We start from the raw sequence: 20,149 nt of genomic DNA, 5'->3' as shown, positions 1-20,149 counted from the left end.
ATAAAAAATAATACTGATTCAGGATCCATTTCATGAGCTTTAGCTGCAGCTGGAAAGAACAAAGGTTTCTACAGCAATTATTTTAAGAATAGACTGTCACAGCAACAAATCAAAGCTAAAAATAATTTAATTAAGGTTAATGAAGGAAACAGGAGATACTTAGTTTTTCTGGCATTTATGAAAGTGAAAACATTAAAAAAAAGGGGGTAGTTCATCAACATCTTCGGTTACAAAGATAAATGGATCATCATCAGATCACTTCGAAAACGGTCATTTATGAAGCATACATTAAAAACAAGATGTGATTCTTCCTTGTAATCAAGGAAAGCTGACAACACCTCCCTCCTACAAGGCAAACACAGGCAGGCCTGCCACGCCCCCCTCTCCCCTACCTCCCTCCTCTACCTGAAAATCCCAGTGGGCTCACAGTCAGAGAGGCTGACGCAGGTCAGTGACTCCCGCCCCAACCTGTGCACCAGCATCAGAGGAGGTGAAGGTGGGAAACTACCTATGCATGTGCCCACTGATCCAATTTTGGGAACTGTCATCAGAGGTGATCCTGGCCCTCAAAAGTACTTTTCCAGAAAGAATGTGTGGCTAGTTACAGTGACTCCCTCCTTTCTCATTTTAAAAAAGAAAGTATCTCCTAAGCTTTGGCCTTTTTTTGTGGCAAAGAGACCTGGAAAAGCTCAGAACGAAGATTCTACCTCGAGAGATTTAGGAAAAAAATAAATCAGAGACAAATCAGTTGAGTTTAGCTCCTAATCTACAAAAATAACTCATGATGTCACCTCCAATTTAGGCAAAATTCTTTTTTTAAAAACACTATTCATTCATGGCTGCGTCAGGCCTTAGCTGCGGCACACGGGCTCCTTGCTGCAGTGCGTGTGCTCCTCAGTATGTGGGATCTTGGTTCCCTGGCCAGGGGTCAAACCCATGTGTCCTGCACTGGAAGGTGGATCCTGATCTACTGGACCACCAGGGAAGTCCCTTGGCAAAACTCTTAATCACAAATATTCAAATGCACAGCCAGGACTCAAGATAAAAGTAAAGACCAGAAAGCTAAGCAGTTTTCAAAGCAGATCTTAAAAAAAAATTATTGCCATCAGATTATTTTTTAAAGGTCTTACAGCATGATATATGATAATCTCCTAATAAAGCTATAAAAAGTTTTAAGAGAAACGTTAAAAAAGCCAATAATAGGGAACTGGTCAAAGAGATCATGGTAAATCCATAGAAGGAACACTCTACAACTGGTCAAATGATGTTATAGAAGACTATTTTATCAACTCTGTTCAATGGAAACGTTACAATACAGCATATACCCATCTAAATAGAACACAGTTTGAAAAGACCTGATGCTGGGAAAGATTGAGGGCAGGAGGAGAAGGGGACGACAGAGGATGAGATGGTTGGATGGCATCACTGACTCGATGGACATGGGTTTGGGTGGACTCAGGCAGTTGGTGATGGACAGGGAGGCCTGGCGTCCTGCGGTTCATGGGGTCGCAAAGAGTTGGACACTACTGAGCGACTGAAGTGAACGGATACATCTACCAAATTGTTAACTGTAATTATCTCTTGGGCGTTACAATGCATGTATTGTTTTCTTTTTCTTCTTCCTTTTGGAGTTTTCTAAATTTTATATGCAGAATATATGTATTATTTTAGAATATATACATATATTTCTGTTTTAAGGTCTGGTGAGCCCTTCTTTCAATTAAACAACATTTGGTAAGTTCTTCCTGCAAAAGGAGGACAAAAACAGACAAACAAGAAACAACAGCTGGGGACAAGGGCAGAAGATGAAAGGATCTCACATTAACAGATGGCAGATGCTTCTGTTTTTAAAAAAATATTTATTTGTGGCTGTATTGGGTCTTAGCTTCTCTCTAGCTGTGGTGTGTGGGCACGTAGGCTTTGTTATCTTGTGTCATGTAGGATCTTAGTTCCCCAATCAGGAATCAAACCCACATCCCCTGCATTGGAAGGCAGACTCTTAACCACTGGAATACCAGGGAAGTCCCCTAATGCAGATGCTTTTCACACAGGGTACTTACCTAGTCCATCCTCAACTTGAACCCTGGGCTGAGGCGCTGTCGCCCTTACTTTAATGTTGAGACGCCAGTGGCTCAGGGTCAAACAGCTATCAGTAGCCATCACTGGGACTTGAACCCAGGTCAGTCTGACTCCAAGATCTGGGCTCTTCCCACTATAAAAATATTCTTTTATTCCAACACAAGAATTGTGAATGTAGTCTATAATGAGGCTTTTAAGAAAACCACTGAGTGGTTATGCTTTGCAAGGAATCCCACAACAAAGAAAGGAAGTCCAAAATCAGAAAAAGGAGAAACTAATCTTTAACAGGATACATAGTGGCCCCTCAAATCCTCTTGGCTCATCTCTGACGCCCTGCACAGGGCTCTCTTCTCCAGCAGTTTTGACTGTCTGCATGTTCTCTGGGTTTTGGTAGAACTGCTGGGCTCTCCTGGCCGTACCTGTTAACAAACACCACAGCTGCCGAGTGCTAGGGCAAGGAAACAGCCCCGCGTCCAATAAATGCATGAGATGAACTCAGACCCTTTGCCCAGTGACTTTTAAAAAAATATTTATTATTATTTATTTGGCTGTGCTAGGTCTTAGGTGTGGCATCCAGAATCTTTAGTTACTGCATGTGGGATCCAGTTCCCTTGACCAGGGATTGAACCCAGGGCCCCTGCCTTGGAAGCAAGGAGTCTTAGCCACTGGACCACCAGGGAAGTACCCGCAGTGACTTCCTGACACTTCATGACTCACCTACACAGCTACTATCAACACGGGTAGTAATACCAATGAACAACTGAAAAACCTCAGAGTTTCCAAAGCAGCCTTCACACTAGAGCAGCTTAAGGCAGGATGTCCGTCAGTATCATTACCTTATCTTATAGCGGCGAAAAGCCGGTGCCCAGCACTCACAAGTGGGAGAACAGGGCCACTGCTGACTGTTTTCGTCTGGAATAATCCTGTCCAAATGCTGATCCCTCAACTGGCTGCTGGGCTGTCCTCTGGGGACTCATCCCAGACCTACTGAATCAGGAGCTCTGAGGGTGTCGCCTGGGAATGCGACATTTAATAAGCACCCCAGTGATGCAGATGACAAGCTGGGCTTAATTTAAAAGCACTGCTAAGGACCTCCCTGGCGGTCCAGTGGTTCAGACTGTGCTTTCAATGCAGAAGGCACGGGTTCGACCCCTGGTCGGGGAGCTAAGATCCCCTATGCTGTGTGGCAAGATCTAAACAAATAAATAAAAGCACTGCTAAGAGGTGGGTCCTACAGGGCGGATTCTCCTCTAATCACCCTGGGCCCTGACAGTATTCCTGAGGCACAGGAAGGTTTGTCAGGACAGAAGGATGGAGAAGCAGTGAACCACTCAGCCACAGGACCAGCAGCAGTACATGCAGCTGCAAGGAGACATCTGCCTCCGACATGAGGCCCTTTAGTTCCGTGGCTTGAAGAAAGCAGACTTACTTGGTCAGGACAATGGAGACTGCGTCATTGAGAATGCTCTCTCCAAACACCAGCATGTTGAGCACTGGGTCCACATGAAGGGCGTTGAAAATAGCAATAGTGGCCACTGGATCAACGGCAGAAATCAGGGAGCCAAATGCAAAACTGTGGAGAAGAGAAAAGGAAGGGGCAACTCTGTAATGCTTTAACCCCTGGTCCACAGAGTAAAACAAAGTCAAAGACTATTGAGTGTAACAAAGCGGGACACATTGTAGCTGAAGAAACTACAGAAGATGGTGTCTTGTCTTCCACTTAAAATACCTGCTGATTGACACTGTGGGTGGAGCAGTGAAAGGTCCACTCCACAAGGAGCTGTGAGGAGTGGCCTGGTTTTCCACCGCAAGAACCGAGCCTTCATCTTGAGCAGGGACACAAGGAAGGCTTCTGCTTAAACACATGACAGACATCCCAGCCTTCTTGGTCAGGGCAGCTGGAGCCATGGCCCCCAAAGGGCCCATGTGCTCCTGGGCCTGACCTGTGCTTTGCCCCTTGTCACCAGGCCACCAGAGTACCGCCTGTGACGGTCGCCAGCCTCCACTCAGATTTGAAACATCTGAGGAAGTGCCGAAAGTCCGCAGCACTCCAGCGTGCTCCAGGGGCCGGGCGGCATGGGTGGCAGACATCAAAACCAGGGCTGCCTCCCACCAGGCCAGTGCTCTCACCCCAGCAACCACAAAGGTCTAATTCCTCTAACACACATGCATTAATCGCCTACTTTGTTTCAAGCACTGAGGCTAATAATAACAGCAAATACTTATGTGGTACTTACCATGTCCCAGGCACTGTTCTAAGCGCTTTACAGACAGTAACTCAATAATCCACAGAGCAACCGTATGAAACCAGTTTGCATCTCACACTGCCCCGCTTACACAGGAGAAAACTGAGGGACAATGAGGTTAAGGACCCTGCCCAAGCAGGATGCAAACACAGGCCAGCTGACTCGGAGTGGGGGCTCTGACCCGCTACGCCGGACACAGCAATGCCCGGGGCCGAGACCAGCTCAGGAAACGGCCAGTGCTACACAGGAAGTCAGGGTGATGGGAGTAACGTGGCAGGATGGTGTGGGTGGGGACCCCTCAGATCGGAGGGCCAGGAAAGGCCTCTCTGAAGAGATGAGGATCACTGAAACAAGGGCCTACGTGACAAGAAGCAGGTGGCAAGCCAAGGCACTGGGGGCAGTGACCAGAGGAAGCCCCCTTGGAGGCGGAGCAAGCTTGGTTGCCTGAGAGGCAAAAAAGTGAGCCTGGCAGTGGTGTAGTGAGCCACAGTGGCTGGAGACATGGAGGCTGGGAGGGAGGCAAGGCCAGGTCACCCCTGGGGTTGGGACAGTTATTCTCTCACCCATGTGTCTGTTTCCCCAAGAGTTCTTGCAAGCCTTCGATTTCCTCAAAAGGCTACGCCTGGCACTGTTTTCCTGGAGCCGTCAGGGGACAGTCTCGGGCCCATCCACCCACTTCCCGTCCTCCCTTCTGGGAGGGAAGAGGGGCTACTTGGCCTGGGGACCAGGGCGTGCTGTCCCCTGGATGTTCCCGGCAGCTTCTGTGCTCATCCAGCTCTGAGCTCAGGGAGAGGAGTGGCTGGCAGGAGGGGACTCCTGGCTGCCTGGCCAGCTACAGAGCTCTTCATACATCAAGAACCCGGCCTTCTGGTTTCCGTGATAGTGCCCTGGGAGCTGGGTTAATGTGCACTCACACGGGAGAGCCTGCTCACTTTGAGGATGGTCTCCAGGTCCCAAGCTGAGGAGCAGACCCTGAAAGACAGTCTCAGCTCAGACTGCAGTTCTCAGACTTGCCCTGTCCCCACAGAGACTGTCATGTGCTTTACGAGCTGTGACTTTACCTCTTGCCCCCACTGTGAGCGCCCAGGCGGTGGGTGCCATGCTTTAGTCACGGGTGTGTTCTCAGGATCTGAACTGCTATTTGGGGAAGGCAGGGAGAGGTAATCCCACCAACCCAGGAGGCTGTGAGCTGCTGGCGGCTGGCCTTGGGGCCCTCGCTCTGCAGCCCACAGAGGTTCTCTCTCTTCTTTTAGTCCCACTCTCCTCACCCACAGAACATAAAAGGGCTTCGAAGGAAGAAGAATGTCTAAAAACTACATCTTGGGGACTTCCTTGGTGGTCCAGTGGTTAGGACTCCTCGATTTCACTGCAGAGGCCCGAGTTCAATCCCTGGTTGGGGAACTAAGATCCTGAAAGCAGTGAGTTGCAGCCAAAAATTTTACAAAGTACATCCCGAAGTGGGGTGGGGACCTGGGAGCCGTGGGTGGGTCGTGCATCGGGCACTGACTTTGTGTGGCTCGGCCGGCCCTCCCCTCGTCCTTCAGGGGGCACCCACAGCCCCAGTTCCAGTGAGCGCCCTCCAGCTTTCCTTTGTGGAGCCCAGCCCCCTCCACCCTCCAGCTGCGGAGGTCTGTGGGCTTCAAGTAGGCAGGGGACCCAAGCCTGGTCAGAGGACCATCAACAGGCATCTTAACAGGTCACCAGGAATCCGGCTAGCCCTCCTGGCAGGGGTGGATGAAGTGAGGGGGACCATGAGCCTGGAGTCTCTGGTGCGGCCAAGCGGGGTGAGCACGCCCGCGGTGAGGCTGACCAGGGAAAGGCTGAGCGACGACAGTGAGGGCAGGGGTTCCGGACACCGGGTCCCCAGAGGCTGTCGTGCAGGAAGCTGTGACTCTGGGGACACTTCAGTTCCATGAGTCAACAAACTGCTTTTTTTTTTCTTTTTGCTTAAACGAGTTGGTGCCGGGTTTCACTTGCACGAAAGAGGACTGACTGCTGCTCTCTGCAACAGTCCCCGTGGTATCCTGACCTGGAAATTGAACAGCAGGAAGGAGAAGGCGGACTGATGAACGGACACAGGGATGGAGAGATGGCCAGACCTGTGTTACAGCAAATCTAGCTCAACAGTGACTGTGGGATCCAGGTGGTCGTGTGCAGGTGGCACCTCCCCCTTCCTGGGTGTCTGAAATTCCCCTAACAAGTTAGGGGAGACGCGCTTGGCACAGACCTTAGAGCACATGTGGCTTTGGTTGTGAATCTAAACTAAGGCACAGTGCTTCTGACAGAGAACATGGAAAGGCTGAACTATGAACTGTCTGGGTCATGGAGAGCTCTGCCTCTAAGCGGTCACTGAACTTTGCCCTCAGCTGCTCCACTTCACACCTCAGGATCCAGTCTTTCAAAGGTCAGGAGCCGGAAGTTCACCTGAACAATGTGTTTTCTTGAGTCTGTCATCCCCGAAGACAGGAAGGTCCACAAGACAGAAAGAAAATGGACTGGGGTGGTGAAATAATACAGCATGCATCTAAGAGGGAACTCGCTTTCTGGTAGAAACACCCATAAAGTAAAATCTTCTGTGCAACAAACTTAATTTCATGTTTTCTACAGTGCAGAGGTCCACGCTTGATCTGCATGGTGTTTTATTTTTATTATGATTTTAAAAATTACTCTATCATTTTTTTTTTTGGCATGGTGTTTTAAACTGGATTAAGTTGCCGACATTTAAAACTGGAAAAATTCCCTATTAAAATCTAGAAACTTGGCCTCTTTTGAATTAAAAAATTAGGTATCTAGTCATTCTGGGCCCATGTTTCTACATAGTAATTACTAGATGCAGCTAAGAGGTGGCGGTCCCCTTCAGACAGAGTGGGCTCCCTGGTTCACCACCGTCACCAGCTCTAGACACACACCTGGCCAGCTTCCTTCTGTGAAGGGTTCCACCAGGCCCTGCAGCTGTGTGGTTTATAACCGCGAGCTAATTTCCCCCAGAGGACACCCCCTCCCACCCCCACAATCTGTGCGACAGTCACTTTCTAACAGGAAAGGAAGTGTCTGCCCACATAGAAACTCCACCTGGATCTTACTCTGCTTGTCGAAGGGCCAATCCTTTTATTCCTCACTTCCTGAACATCCCATCCACCCGTTCCATTCAATGTCACAAGGATTTATCAAGTATTTTTTGTGTCTCTAACCAGCTGTCCCCAGACAGGCTGAAGGACTGAATGCTATGACATCTGCCTTTACAGCCTCTGAGCTTTGAGCATTTCTTTTCAGTTGCAAAACACCTACAAAATACAGGCCATCAGTTCTGCTCTGCTCCCTGCTCCCTGTGAAACAAGAATGCGTCTTTCCCTCCTTGTTTATGTATCGAGACTATCTTACAACAAAAGCTTTGAAATCTATGTCCCTGGAGAGAAAACGAGATTGGACTTGATGTTATCGAAGGCACATTTCCCACGAAAAGGGCTCCAAGGTGCTGCTGTAGAGGCTGAGCGCTCTCGCTGGTCCAGTGAAAGGGCCCCGGGGCTGAGCGCCAGGTTCAAGTGCCCCAGCCGGGCCAGAGGACAGAACTCAGTGTTCTTGGCAGAGAAACACAGAGACAGGCTGCAGTCTCACTGGCTGTCTCAGCGAGGGGAAACCAGGTCACACTCTGTGTGTGCACTTTTTTAGCACTAGATCTGGTACCTTCCAAGAGACAGCTGCCTAGGTTGCTTCCTGCTAAGCCGATTATGGAAATTCCTGGACTGGGCTCCTAGACAGCAGCTCTGAGTGTCCGACGAGTAGCTTCAGCCTGGGGAGGGTGCCCACAACAGAGGCCCTGCCCTGCCTGCTTCCACCGCCCCCTCCCGGCTCCCTTTAGTGGGAATCCCAGAGTAAAGACTGACACCTCACCCCTGACTCCATCCCAACCTGTCAAGGAGACAAATTTCCATTACGGCCATTGAAAAGCTCTAGAAATGAGCTGCAGGTGATCTTTAATAATAAAAAGACAAATGTGTAGTAGCCTGCAGAGAGTGTGTGTGTGTGTGTGTGTGTGTGTGTGTGTGTGTGTGTGTGTGCGCGCGCGCGCGCACGTGCGCGCCAGTTAACAAACCAAGAGTTATTCCCTTGAAAGCTGAAACTAAATCGTTCCCATCAGCAACTCTCTGACTGGAGATCTTCAAAATTCTTCAAGATAGTTTTGATTCATTTTGGAGATACACATTAATTCAGAATAGATTCTACAGGAGAAATCATCAGCCAAACCAAGAGACACAATAGAGAAGTCAGGAATCAATACGGAGAAAACTTTCCCCGGTAAGAAAGTACAGCCACACAGGTGTTGCAGTACGAAAGGTTTACCTGTCTGTCATGTTGAGTTTAGAGATTACATCAGCCTGTAAAATAAAACACACAAACACAGACACACACAAAAAAACCCCCTGGAGAACAGCCAAGAAGATTAAAATGTCCATTAGTGTTTTATTACAGACTAATAAGGACATTAATCTTCACTCCCCAAACCACTTGAAAAATACAGAAAACTCCTAAGTTTTAGTTTAGGCATGCATCTGATCATCATACATCAAAAGTATGACAGAGAATGCTACATTCCTCAAGCCAAATTAACTAGTTTTCTTCTCTAAAATTTATTCTCCTTTGATGCTGGAAGCTGAACAATGAAGAAGGCTGCATGACAGACAGATTTATTCTGGTGCCATCGAGGCAGTGGTAAAGGTGAAGATCAGACGGAGCCATCAAAAGAAGCAAACACATCTGACACACATAAAAGAAATCTGCCAGTCACCCCAAGGCCTGAACCTCAGACTGCATTTGCAGAACTGGGGTCGACAAACTTTCTACAACTGACCGTACTGGAAAAGAACTGGGACATGCAATAGACATGCATAATGCAAAGCCATAGATACTACTTTCCTAGGTAGGTCTGAATTAATTAATTCAAATTAATTTGAACTCAAAATACAAAGCACTCAATTGATGACACTGGGAACTGCTTTAGGAATGGTGGAGAATCCAGGGAAGATAATTCTACAGGACAGCTTGGAATGGAGTGAACACATTCACAACCATTTTTGATTTTTAAAATCCAAATTTTTATTAAAGAAACAGAAATTTAACTTTGCTTCAGTCTGATAACATAACTGATATTGTTATAATCTGAAGATCTTGATGGTATATATTCTGCTTTATTTTTAGGTATTCCAACTTAAGACAATATTGGTTTGCAAATATGATCAAATACTTTGGGGGATTATGGAAAAGATTCACTCAATTCCAGACAGCAAAGCTTCTCGAGGATGCTGAGAAACAACTTGAGCACGCCTTTACTGTGCCTGTTTGACTTTGGATTTCTTTGCAGGAGAGTATTTACCTTGACTGGAAACCCAGGTCCCATCAGGTGTCCCTACCCCACTTTCCTGCACAAGCTCTAAGAATATAAGGTTTGCAAGGTTTTTCAAAGATATTTTCCTTACCTGGCCCAGAAAGTAAATTCCTCCACCTACAACAAAAGCGGAAATTGCTGTACCAAAAACAGCAAATAGGGTGATGGAACCAATATTTTGAAAGAAATTACCCTGTTTGAAAGAGCAGAGATGAGAGAAATGATTAGAAAGGCTGGTCTGGTCAGTGAAGTCACGTACACCACAACTGGCCCTCCTTACATGCTTGAATCTCTGTAAAGGGCACCATCATTCTCCGGGGTTGGCAAGCTGGAAACCTGGACACCCTCCCTCACCCCCACCTGCAGTGCAGAGCCAGTCCCGTGGCGTCTGCCCTCCCCACGTCCTCCCCACATCACTCACATCTCTGCTTCTCCCCACTGCCCCTGCCAGCGGCCATCACCTCCCCCGCTGGACTACTGCACAGCTTCATTAATAATAAGTTTCAACCATCTCTGGCCTTGCCCTCTGCTCTTCAAGAGCTTCCAGAATGATCTTTGCAAAAGATAAATCTGATAGTGCTGCCTTCACTCTGACCCCCATTTCCACTCAAAATGTACATAAAACGCAAACAAAGCCTGGATGGTTCGATCCCTTCAAAGTCTCCAACTTCCCCTTTGCTCTCTGGGTTCCCAGTCACACTGGTAGCTTTTTTTTCCTTTTTCATTTATTTATCTGGCTGCGCCAGGTCTTAGCTGCCGCACACGGGATCTTTGATCTCCGTTGTGGCACGCAGGATCTTTAGTTGCAGCATGTGGGATCCAGTTCTCCAACCAAGGGATGGAACCTGGGCCCCTGCGCTGGGAGCTTGGGCCCTGAGCCCCTGGGCCACCAGGGAAGTCTCCTCACTGGGAGGTTTTTTTCTTCAAACACATCGTCATACTCTCTGGGCTTGGCCCACTCCTCCTTCCCCTCTGCTTACTGAACCTTCAACATCCAAAGGCCTCAGGACAGTTTTTACTTTCCCTGAGGGAAGCCCTTCTCTGATCCCTCTGCCAAGTCAGACTGCACCCTATGTTCTTGATGCACAATGCCTCTTCTCCTGGTAGCACTTGCCGCGGCTGAAATGTGACATTTACTTATGTCATTACCTGACTGCTATCTGTCCCTCCCACTAGGCTGCAGGCTCGGGGCGGGCAATGATCACGTCTGCTCTGGTGCAACACAGTCACTGGCAGACACCTGTCAGATGGACGATGCCCAGAGAACAGGTACTGAAGGAATTAGCTGTGCTTTGTGTTTGATCAAAGCCCAAAGTCTATATAATGATAATTTTTTCAATTAATTAAGAAGAGGTACATTACTATAAAGAATGTCAAGGTTATGTCAATGTTATAGGTTATACTATCAGAAACTCCTTTTTTGCTGTCCACATCTTTTAAGCAATTTTATTGCACTATTAGTGAAATAGAGTGAAATAAATATGACAAATATATTCCCATCTATACTTGACAGCACTTAAGAGAAAATATCTGAGTACAAGCAGTAGTGACATCTTTCACATACCCATTAAAGTTAAGAAAAACAAGCTGTTTATTAGAATCCTGTGGACTCTACTTGGGGACAAGGCCAGGGAACCTTGATGGCCTTTGATTGTGGGCCTGAACAAGGAATCCCATTTTTTTTTTAGTCAGAAATTGTCAAGCCACAGACAAAAGGAACTGATACTCTTTTTTTGGCCACATCATGCAGCTTGTAGGATCTTAGTTCTCTGACCGGGGACTGAACCGGGCCCTTGGCAGTAAAAGCACTGAGCCCTAACCACTGGACTGATACTTTAAATCTAACTTCAAAAGACCTTAGCTCAACACCAAGAGCCCACTAAACCTATCTCCTTCAGGAAGTATCTTTGCTTCATTTTTTGCAATTTTGATTTGGCTGCCCACGATCTGACATTCAATTACTTTGGCATATCAATCTTTAGCACACAAAGAACTTTAAAATAACTTAAGGCAAACACAATGATTGGGTTCTTCCCTAAACAAAAGACTTTCATCTATGAGTCTTTCTTTGCAAAGAGCTGTTTTGTTTTTTTAAGAACAGATTACACTAACTCTTGGTCTGTTTGTGTGTGTTTAGTTGCTAAGTCATGTCCAACTCTGTGACCCCATGGACTGCAGCACCCCAGGCTTCCCTGTCCTTCACTATCTTCTGGAGTTTGCTCAAATTCATGCCCATTGAGTCAATGATGCCATCCAACTATCTCATCCTCTGTCGCCCCCTTCTCCTCTTGTCCTCAATCTTTCCCAGCATCAGGGTCTTTTCCTGGTGCTTTCCTGGTGGCTCAGACGGTAAAGAATCCATCTGAAAGGCAGGAGACCCAGGTTCGATCCCTGGGTCAGGAAGATCCTCTGGAAAAGGGAATGGGTACCCACTCCAGTATTCTTGCCTGGAGAATTCCATGGTCAGAGAAGCCTGGCAGGCTATGGTCCATGGGGACAGAGGAGCCTGGTACGTTACTGTCCATGCGGTCGCAAAAAGTCAGACATGACTGAGCGACCAACACTTTTGTCTGTTTACAGGGATCTAATTCTGTTATAACTTATGTAGCTGGCTAATATTAATCTGAATATTGAAAATTTACCAAAATTCAATTTACCCCACTATAAGAACTTTCCTTTGCTACATAAGGCAAATTCATCTGCTTCTTTCTGACATAATTAATGTTCTATTCTTTATATGGTACTAATAATTCAAAGAACCAAATAGCTGCCTACCTAATGCATATCAATTGATGATAATCATATGGAAATTTTTAGTCCAAACTCAAACTTACACCAGCAAATACAGCAATATTAAAATAAAACAAAGTCAACTTCCTATTCTTTAGGGACAAGTGCCGGCAGTGGACAGAAGTCTCTAAATTCACACTTTCAACTCACATTAGTCCCTGTCACATAAACTGTCACATTTTCCGCTGGAAAGTCATCTTCAAAGAAGTTTTCTCTCAAGAAACTACTTTCCTCAAAGTTTGAAAAGTTTATTTCCCCCTCCTCTGAAAAAATTAGAAGATAAAAAACTTTACATGTGCTAATATAATAACCAGTGTCATGTTTTTAAGTAAAAAAATCATTTTTGGGAGTTCCAGTTCAGTGGTTAGGACTCAATGCTCTCACTGCCGAGGGCTCAGATTCAATCCCTGGTCAGGAAACTAAAATCTCACGCCAAGCAGCACACCAAAAAGAAGATAATATGTACACGACTTTCTTCAGTGCTGTTGTGAAGTATTTTCATAGTCCACTCTCAGTTCTTTCAAGATTTGTCCACAAAATTAAAGAGTAAAAGACACTGACCTTCAAATCCTTCTTGCTTATTTTTGTAACAAATATTTGATGTCAGTTTTACAAGATATAGGATTTTTTTAAACACTAAATTTCTTGTTCTTTTTTCTTTGGATTAATACACAGTAAAATGGTAACTAAAAAACTCCGGACTAAACATCTTAATTTTGCTTTACTATTCAGGAGGAAAACTAAAGATTTAATTTGTATGTTTTTACTAAAACTCTCACGACAAATTTAATTCTCAAGTTTATTATGTTATTAATATTATTTACTTTTTATTTATTTATTTTTAGTTGGAGTATAATTGCTTTACAATGTTATGTTAGTTTCTGCTGAACAAAGTGAATCAGCCATATGTATAAATATATCCCCTATTAAATTCTTATTAATAACAACATTGCCTAGAGGCTCTGATTCTTTTTGATTTCCTGGACTGAAGCTTGCCAGGCTCCTCTGTCTATAGGATTTCCCAGGCAAAAATACAGGACTGGGTTGCCATCTCCTTCTCCAAATAATAACTAGTCAGGTTATAACAGATAATACAAGAAGCACTACCAATTATTTAATGTGGTGAGTGGTGCTTTGCTTACATCTTTTCATCTAATGTAAATCTCAATGCAACCTAGGAGGTAGGGTTTGGGGATCTTTTTGGTCATTATTATTTTTTTTTTTTTGGTTAATTGTTTATTGAGAGACTATTTCTCACCCCAGATAGTCATAGTTTCATAGTTCAGGAACACAGGAAAGTGACAAACTTCCATGGAACTCAATCCAAGAAATTCTTTATATTCCAAATCACTTTGCACTCTGAAAAATACCAGCCTTCCTCATCTCCTCAAAATCTTTCATGGAATCATAATTTCTGTAGAAATCTGCATATGCCTTCTTTCTTCGTTCAGCCACAGCAAACTTATAGAAAGGTGCAAACCCCAGGGAGACCATGAATGCTCCAACAATAAGAAATCGCAGACGTTTGGCCAGGGGGCCATGCATCTGAGGTTTTGCCAAAGCAGTGGACATGGTAGTTCTTCTCAACGGCTCAACCACTACGTCCTTCCAGGCTGATGGAGAAATGGACCTGGTCATTATTTTTAATTTCTACTCTATTCAAAAGGGGGCATCTCCCATGGCTCAGCAGCAAAGAATCCACCCACAATGCGGGAGCCACAGGAGCCACGGGTTTGACCCCTGGATCAGGAAGATCTCCTGGAGGAATCTCCAGGATGGCAGCCCACTCCAGTGTTCTTGCCTGGAAAATCCCAAGGACAGAGGAGCCTGGCGGGCTACAGACCACGGGTCACAGTCAGACACGACTGAAGCGACTTAGCACGCAGGCACTACTCAAAAGGAACCCATAGGGGGCAGCGCATGACTAGACCTAGGTCTCTGGGTCCAAAATCCAGGCTCTTTTCCCTCTCCATGGACAGGCCAAACCTTGAGTCCTCCCAACCCTCATATTGTTTTAAAATCACATTTACAAAATAACTGTTGTACTACTAGTATTTTAAGTTGAATCACCTTCTTATTTCAAAACTTAAATACACGAATATTTAAAAAGAACTCACAGACAAAGAAAAGCCTAGGGTACACAAAATGAGAAGCTCCTGCCCAGGCAGAAAGCTTCCCGCTGGAAGCTGGAGGACAGAGACCAGAAATGTCAGAGCAAAGCAGAGAACCGGGTGGAGCCAGATACTGCGCTGCAGGGTCGGGAGCCAAGAAGGGGCAGGGTAACTGTGGGAGTTAGTGAATGGGCCAGAAGGAGCTCGGAAGCCTGGGGGAAGGCCGCGCTCTTGTCTGGAGAGGAGGAGCAGGGCCAGGGAGGGGATGGGAAGGTGGGAAGGAACAGGGTCGGGGCTGAAGTCCGCTGGGAGTTGAGGCCCAGAGAAGGGCCTGAGGGCGGAGACTCTCAAGGGTGGGTGGGCTGAAGGAGGGAGAGAGGGAGAAACCAGCAGGCCTGGGGCACCCATCCTGTCATCGCAGGACACAGTCTGACTTTTTAGCATGGGTTAGTCTGACTCTTAAGAGGAGTGAGTATAACATCCATGTGCCATTAAAATCACTTTGGGAGATTTTTCTGGTGGTCCAGTGGTACAGAAATACGCCTTCCAATGCAGGGGATGTGGGTTTGATCCCTGCTCAGAGCCAAGAGCCCACATACCTCGGGGTAACTAAGCCTTTGTCCTGCAACTACTGAGCATCAACTAGAAAGAAGCCCGTGCACCGCCACAAAAGACCCACATGCCTCAATGACAATCCTGCGTGTAGCAACTAAGTTCTGGCACAGCCAAATAAATACATATTTCTAAATTGGTCATCTCTAAGCAAAGTACCCCTCTAAGGAAAACACTAGAAAGCCACACTGCCTGAAACCGTGACAGCAGCCCACTGATCGTGTTTGCTCCTCTTTACAAGTCAGGCGTGATGGTCCAGCTTCCACCTCATCCCCAGGCTGTTCACACAGAGCCACCGCCGCTGCATTTAACGCCCCGCGCTTTTAAGGACACGGGAGCCCCCAGACCAAAAGCACCACTGCATGCCCGGGTCTTACCTTGTGCAACGAGTATCCTGACTCAAATATAATAGGTGGGAGCAAGAGGAGGAAAAACATGTTTGGACGAAACATTTCTTCCTCCTGCAAACATAAAATGTGTATTCTCAGAATAAATATATCAGTGAAGAGCCAAAGTCATTCTTCTCTCGGAACTTGGCCCAGTGGAAACATACAATGTTTAAATCACTACCTGATGATAAAACCAAACAAAAGCAGTGACAAAACAAACAAACATACAAAGGCCTCAGAAGAAAACCCGCATTTAAAAATGTAGAACAAACTACTTTAAAGGTGACCAGAAAAATAAGCAGCAGAATGAGCTGCTTCCAATGTACAGCAGTAGGCTCTTCATCCTACTAAGGAAAGTAAATTAACTTTAATATAGAAAACATTTCAATTCAAATAGAACACTTTCAAAAACAAGTCCAAAATTGGAATTCCTCCAGGGAAGAGGTAACGGTAAGCCCTAAAACAATCCACTTAAAGGGAGGATAAACCCCACTCATGTTTAAAATAGCTCTATGCCATTTTCCTAAATCTGACTGTGATGAAACAGTTCTCACCTGATGCCCCTGCAACTTGGGACGTGGCTATAAAGTGAGCCCCTTGCCAGCTTTCAGATTCAAATATTAAGTACCATTATGAAATATATTTTTAGAATATGAATATCTTCAGGGACAAAGTTACCCTAACTTTGGGGGGATGAAATAATAATTTCATCTTCTATATTAATACAGCTCTCTTCTTACAAACCGACAGAAGGAAGGAAGGAAGGGATGAAGGAAGGAAGGGACAATGGAAGGAAGGAAGCTCTAACTGTGGTGGACTGGAGGGAAAATACATACTGGTTCTCAAACCCAAATGAGGACAGGTAATACAGTCTACTTAAAACTGAAAAATCAGGACCTTTTCAAAAGAAAATTCCCAAGCCACAATCTTGACAGTTTGATTTCTTGTCAAAATCCCTAGTCAAAAGAATGATAAATGTATCTTTACAAATGTATGGCTGTTACCATAAAGACTTAAAATGACATTTGAAAAAGGCTCAAAATAGAAGCAAATGATGATTTCAGAAAATGCCTTATTAAGTCTTAAAATAACAGCCTGTATAACAAGCTCATGACTCAGACTAGGGCCATGTGAAAAGAACTGGGCCGACCTCTGTGATTTGTGGAGCACCCTACCCATAGGCTCTGTGTGGTAGGACCGGCAGAGACTCTCAGTTTCAGAAACTAAACTTCCCCTGGGAGAAAGGAGAGCCCACCCGCAGCGGGTTCACAGCATCCTCTATCCCTAGTTTGTGTCCACCTGGAACCTCAGAATACGACCTGATTGGAAAATAGGGTCTTTGCAGATGAAATGAAGGGCAGAACCCAGTTGCAATCTTGCTGGGTTAGGTGGGCCCTGAACCCAATGAGAGTGTCCTTAAAAGAGACAGAGAATGATTCATAGACACAGAGATGAAGGCACGTGAAGGCAGACTGAGGCAGAGAGAGGAGTTATGCTGCCACAGCCAAGGCAGGCCAGGGACCACCAGGAGCTAGAGGAGGTAATGAACGATTCTCCCCGAGGGCCTGGATTCGCTCCCTGAGGAGGTGTGGCCCTGCCAACACCGTGACTGCAGACTTCTGGGCCTCCAGAACTATGCCTGCACAACCTCTGCTGTTTCAAGCCACTCGGTCTGTGCTGATCTGTTACCGAAGCCCCAGGAGACACACAACGCCACTTGACGGTGACTGTGTCACAGAGAGACCCCAGGTTCCTTTGGCAACATCTCCCCTCAAGGGGCCTGAGGCGGCACGTGAGCAACGTGTGTCATATACCACCGACCCCACAGGCTGAGAAAGTCAGCCGGTTCTGACTCTCTTTCTCAATCCCAGTTAGTCGGACGCATCCATCTGGGGCCACCCCGCTAAGCCTGTCTCCACCGTGCCGATCCCTCTTCTTGACCAAGAGGGCAGGCTTGGCCTCAGAGGCTTCAGCAAGCAAATGTACTACTCTGTTTTCATATTTATTTATAAAAACAATATTGGCTCCCCACTTCAAACAGTATTATAAAGTCTCCTTATTTAAAATAAACGTTCACCAAGGTTCATAGCAGCATCATTCATGACAGTCAGAAGGGGGAAACAACGCCAGGGCCCGGCAGCAGATGAACAGGTGAATGGAAGTGTGGGCTGTGCCCACCACGGAATGTTATCCAGCCATAAAAGGACAGAAGTGATCCTACAGGTTACAATGTGGATGAACTCTAAAATATCACGGTAAGGGAAAGCAGCTAGATGCAAGAGGACAAATATTTGCATGATTCCACTCATTCGAGGTACTAGAATAGTTGAGTTCATAAACACAGAAAGTAGAACAGGGGCCACTAAAAAACCAGAAAATGTTAAAAAACAAAAACAAAACACAGAAAGTGGAATACAAAGCAGGTAAAGAGGAATGGGGAATTGTTTAATGGGTAGGGTTTCTGTCTGGGATGATGAAAAATGTTCTGGAGATAGTGGTGATGACTAAATAACACTTGAATGTATTTAATGCCATTAAACTGTAAGCTTAAAAACGGCTCAAATGGTAAATTTTATGTTCTCATTTTATCACAATAAAAGCTTTTAAAAAACTGTTGTAAAAATGCACATACCTAAACAAGCAGGCTGACTTAAAGAAATATATTAAGCCTATGACAACACAGGCAGAAGGCCGCCCAGCGGGAAAGTTTGGAAACAGAACAACAGGGGAAGAAAACACCACTCCAGCACTGCTTTTCTCTCCTCCCCCTGCTCCCCGCAGCACCAGGTTTCCAAACAGGCCCTGCTTCCTATTGGCTTTCCACAAACACCAGCTCCTCTGGAGAGCCGGCCCTACTGTCTTAGCCTAAAAACCTCACCCTTTTCTGAGGTCAAGCACTGGCTGCCTGAAAGACTCCTCAAAGCATTTCATTGCATTCACCACTCAAATGTGGTTCACGTGTCTATACTATTAAACATGTTATTATTCTTTAACTTGAAAACCAACACACGCTGAAAAATATATTTAATAACTCTGAAGCATAGAAAATTAAAGGATAACTCTTTTCCCAGTCCTGCTCAGAGCAGGGCTCACCCATTCACAGGCTTCCCTGGGGTACCCCGCAGACCCCAGGAAGCAGCTGCACTCAGCGATCCCTGCTGGGGGGAGCGTGGGCCCAGGGCTGAGAGAGCGTCCGCTTCTTCCAGAGACGCCAGAAGTTCACATTTTTACATGAAATTTCTAGAATTTTATATAGATTAATAATATTTAAAAGAAAACTAATGATTTTTAAACTGGTTTTAAATTGATTCCAATTTCGATCAACTGATTTTAAATCAACAAAATGTGTCGGGGGCAGTACTTACACATCAGGCTCTATCCAAGGTAAGAGTGGAGAAAGGGTGTACGGTCTGTGCTCCCTGCCCGAGAATGTGCCACTGTGAGGAGGTTAAATTGAACCAGTTGCAGGAAGGCCAAGCTTTATACACAACACGCTCCAGTGGGGCCTGCCCAGTCCCTTCCCAGGCGGAGGGAAGTTCTAGAAATATGCCGAGCTCAATACACATACTGAGAATTCATTTAACACATACAATAAGTCCTAAATACTATTATTATTTTATAAATGTAGACTTTCTTTTTTTTATTGGTGTATAGTTGATGTACAACATTGTATTTGATTCTGATGTAAACTGACTCAGTTTTACATATATATATTCTTTTTCATTATAGATTATTACAAGATACTGACTGAATATTATTTATAACAGTTTCAAATTGCATTTTACCTCACACTATGAGGCTTGTTTTGCAAATTTTATACTCTACAGCTCCACAAGTAAATTAACCTTCACACCTAGGAGCTGCCTCAAAGTAGGGGGGGCTCAAATGTGAATTTTTACCATACAATGCTTTTAATATTTTGAAATGGACCGTATTTCCCTTCACAAAATCAGTTTTGCTAAGCTCCCTACTCAAGTTTCAACCAGTCGGTGGACCACAGACGAGGGTCACACTCTAATGACCCCTGAGGGAACGGAAGGGTAGAACACCCACAGAGTGAGGACAGCGAGGTGTGGTGGAGAAAACACAGAACACGCGGGCCCAAGGGCCTGGGCACGAGAGCCAACTCCACTGCTCTCCAGCTCTGTGATGCGGGCCGTGTCCCAGCCCCGAGGTCACTTTCATCATCTGTAGAAATGGAGGTAACATGAGGCCCATCTAACTCCATGGCTGTCATGAGGATGACAGAAGCTAGTGTATGAAGCATGCTCTAAGGCCTATAGTGCTGGGTAGGTAAGTCTTATTAGCTGCAGCTGTTAGAACAGAATTAGGAGAAATAAACACTGTTTAACATTTAATGCTCGGAGAAGGAAATGGCAAATCACTCCAGTGTTCTTGCCTGGAGAATCCCAGGGATGGGGGAGCCTGGTGGGCTGCCGTCTATGGGGTTGCACACAGTCGGACACGACTGAAGCGACTTAGCAGCAGCAGCCGCAGAGGTCTGTATACAGCAAGGGCTTCGCTGGTGGCTCAGATGGT

At 45.8% G+C, this 20,149-nt stretch overlaps 1 protein-coding gene across 7 annotated transcripts in view; it reads right to left on the bottom strand.

Annotated features, from left to right (window-relative positions):
- The window catches only part of SLC9A8 (solute carrier family 9 member A8), a 73,980-nt gene that overhangs the window by 29,514 nt on the left and 24,317 nt on the right, over positions 1-20,149 (bottom strand). For 6 of the 7 annotated variants that reach the window (XM_061127463.1, XM_061127465.1, XM_061127466.1 and 3 more), the window contains 4 exons: positions 15,599-15,682; positions 9,800-9,901; positions 8,667-8,701; positions 3,509-3,652 (listed from right to left, as the gene is read on the bottom strand). In XM_061127463.1, coding sequence (XP_060983446.1) covers positions 3,509-3,652; positions 8,667-8,701; positions 9,800-9,901; positions 15,599-15,682 — 365 coding nt within the window. Of the gene's footprint in view, positions 1-3,508; positions 3,653-8,666; positions 8,702-9,799; positions 9,902-15,598; positions 15,683-18,975; positions 19,048-20,149 lie in introns of all 7 variants that reach the window. The other variant, XM_061127469.1, reaches the window with a different exon arrangement.

Source organism: Dama dama, chromosome 23, assembly GCF_033118175.1.
Source record: "Dama dama isolate Ldn47 chromosome 23, ASM3311817v1, whole genome shotgun sequence".
NCBI lineage: Eukaryota > Metazoa > Chordata > Mammalia > Artiodactyla > Cervidae > Dama > Dama dama.
Note: the sequence above shows the minus strand (reverse complement) of the source record. Positions and strands in the feature narration are given on the sequence as shown.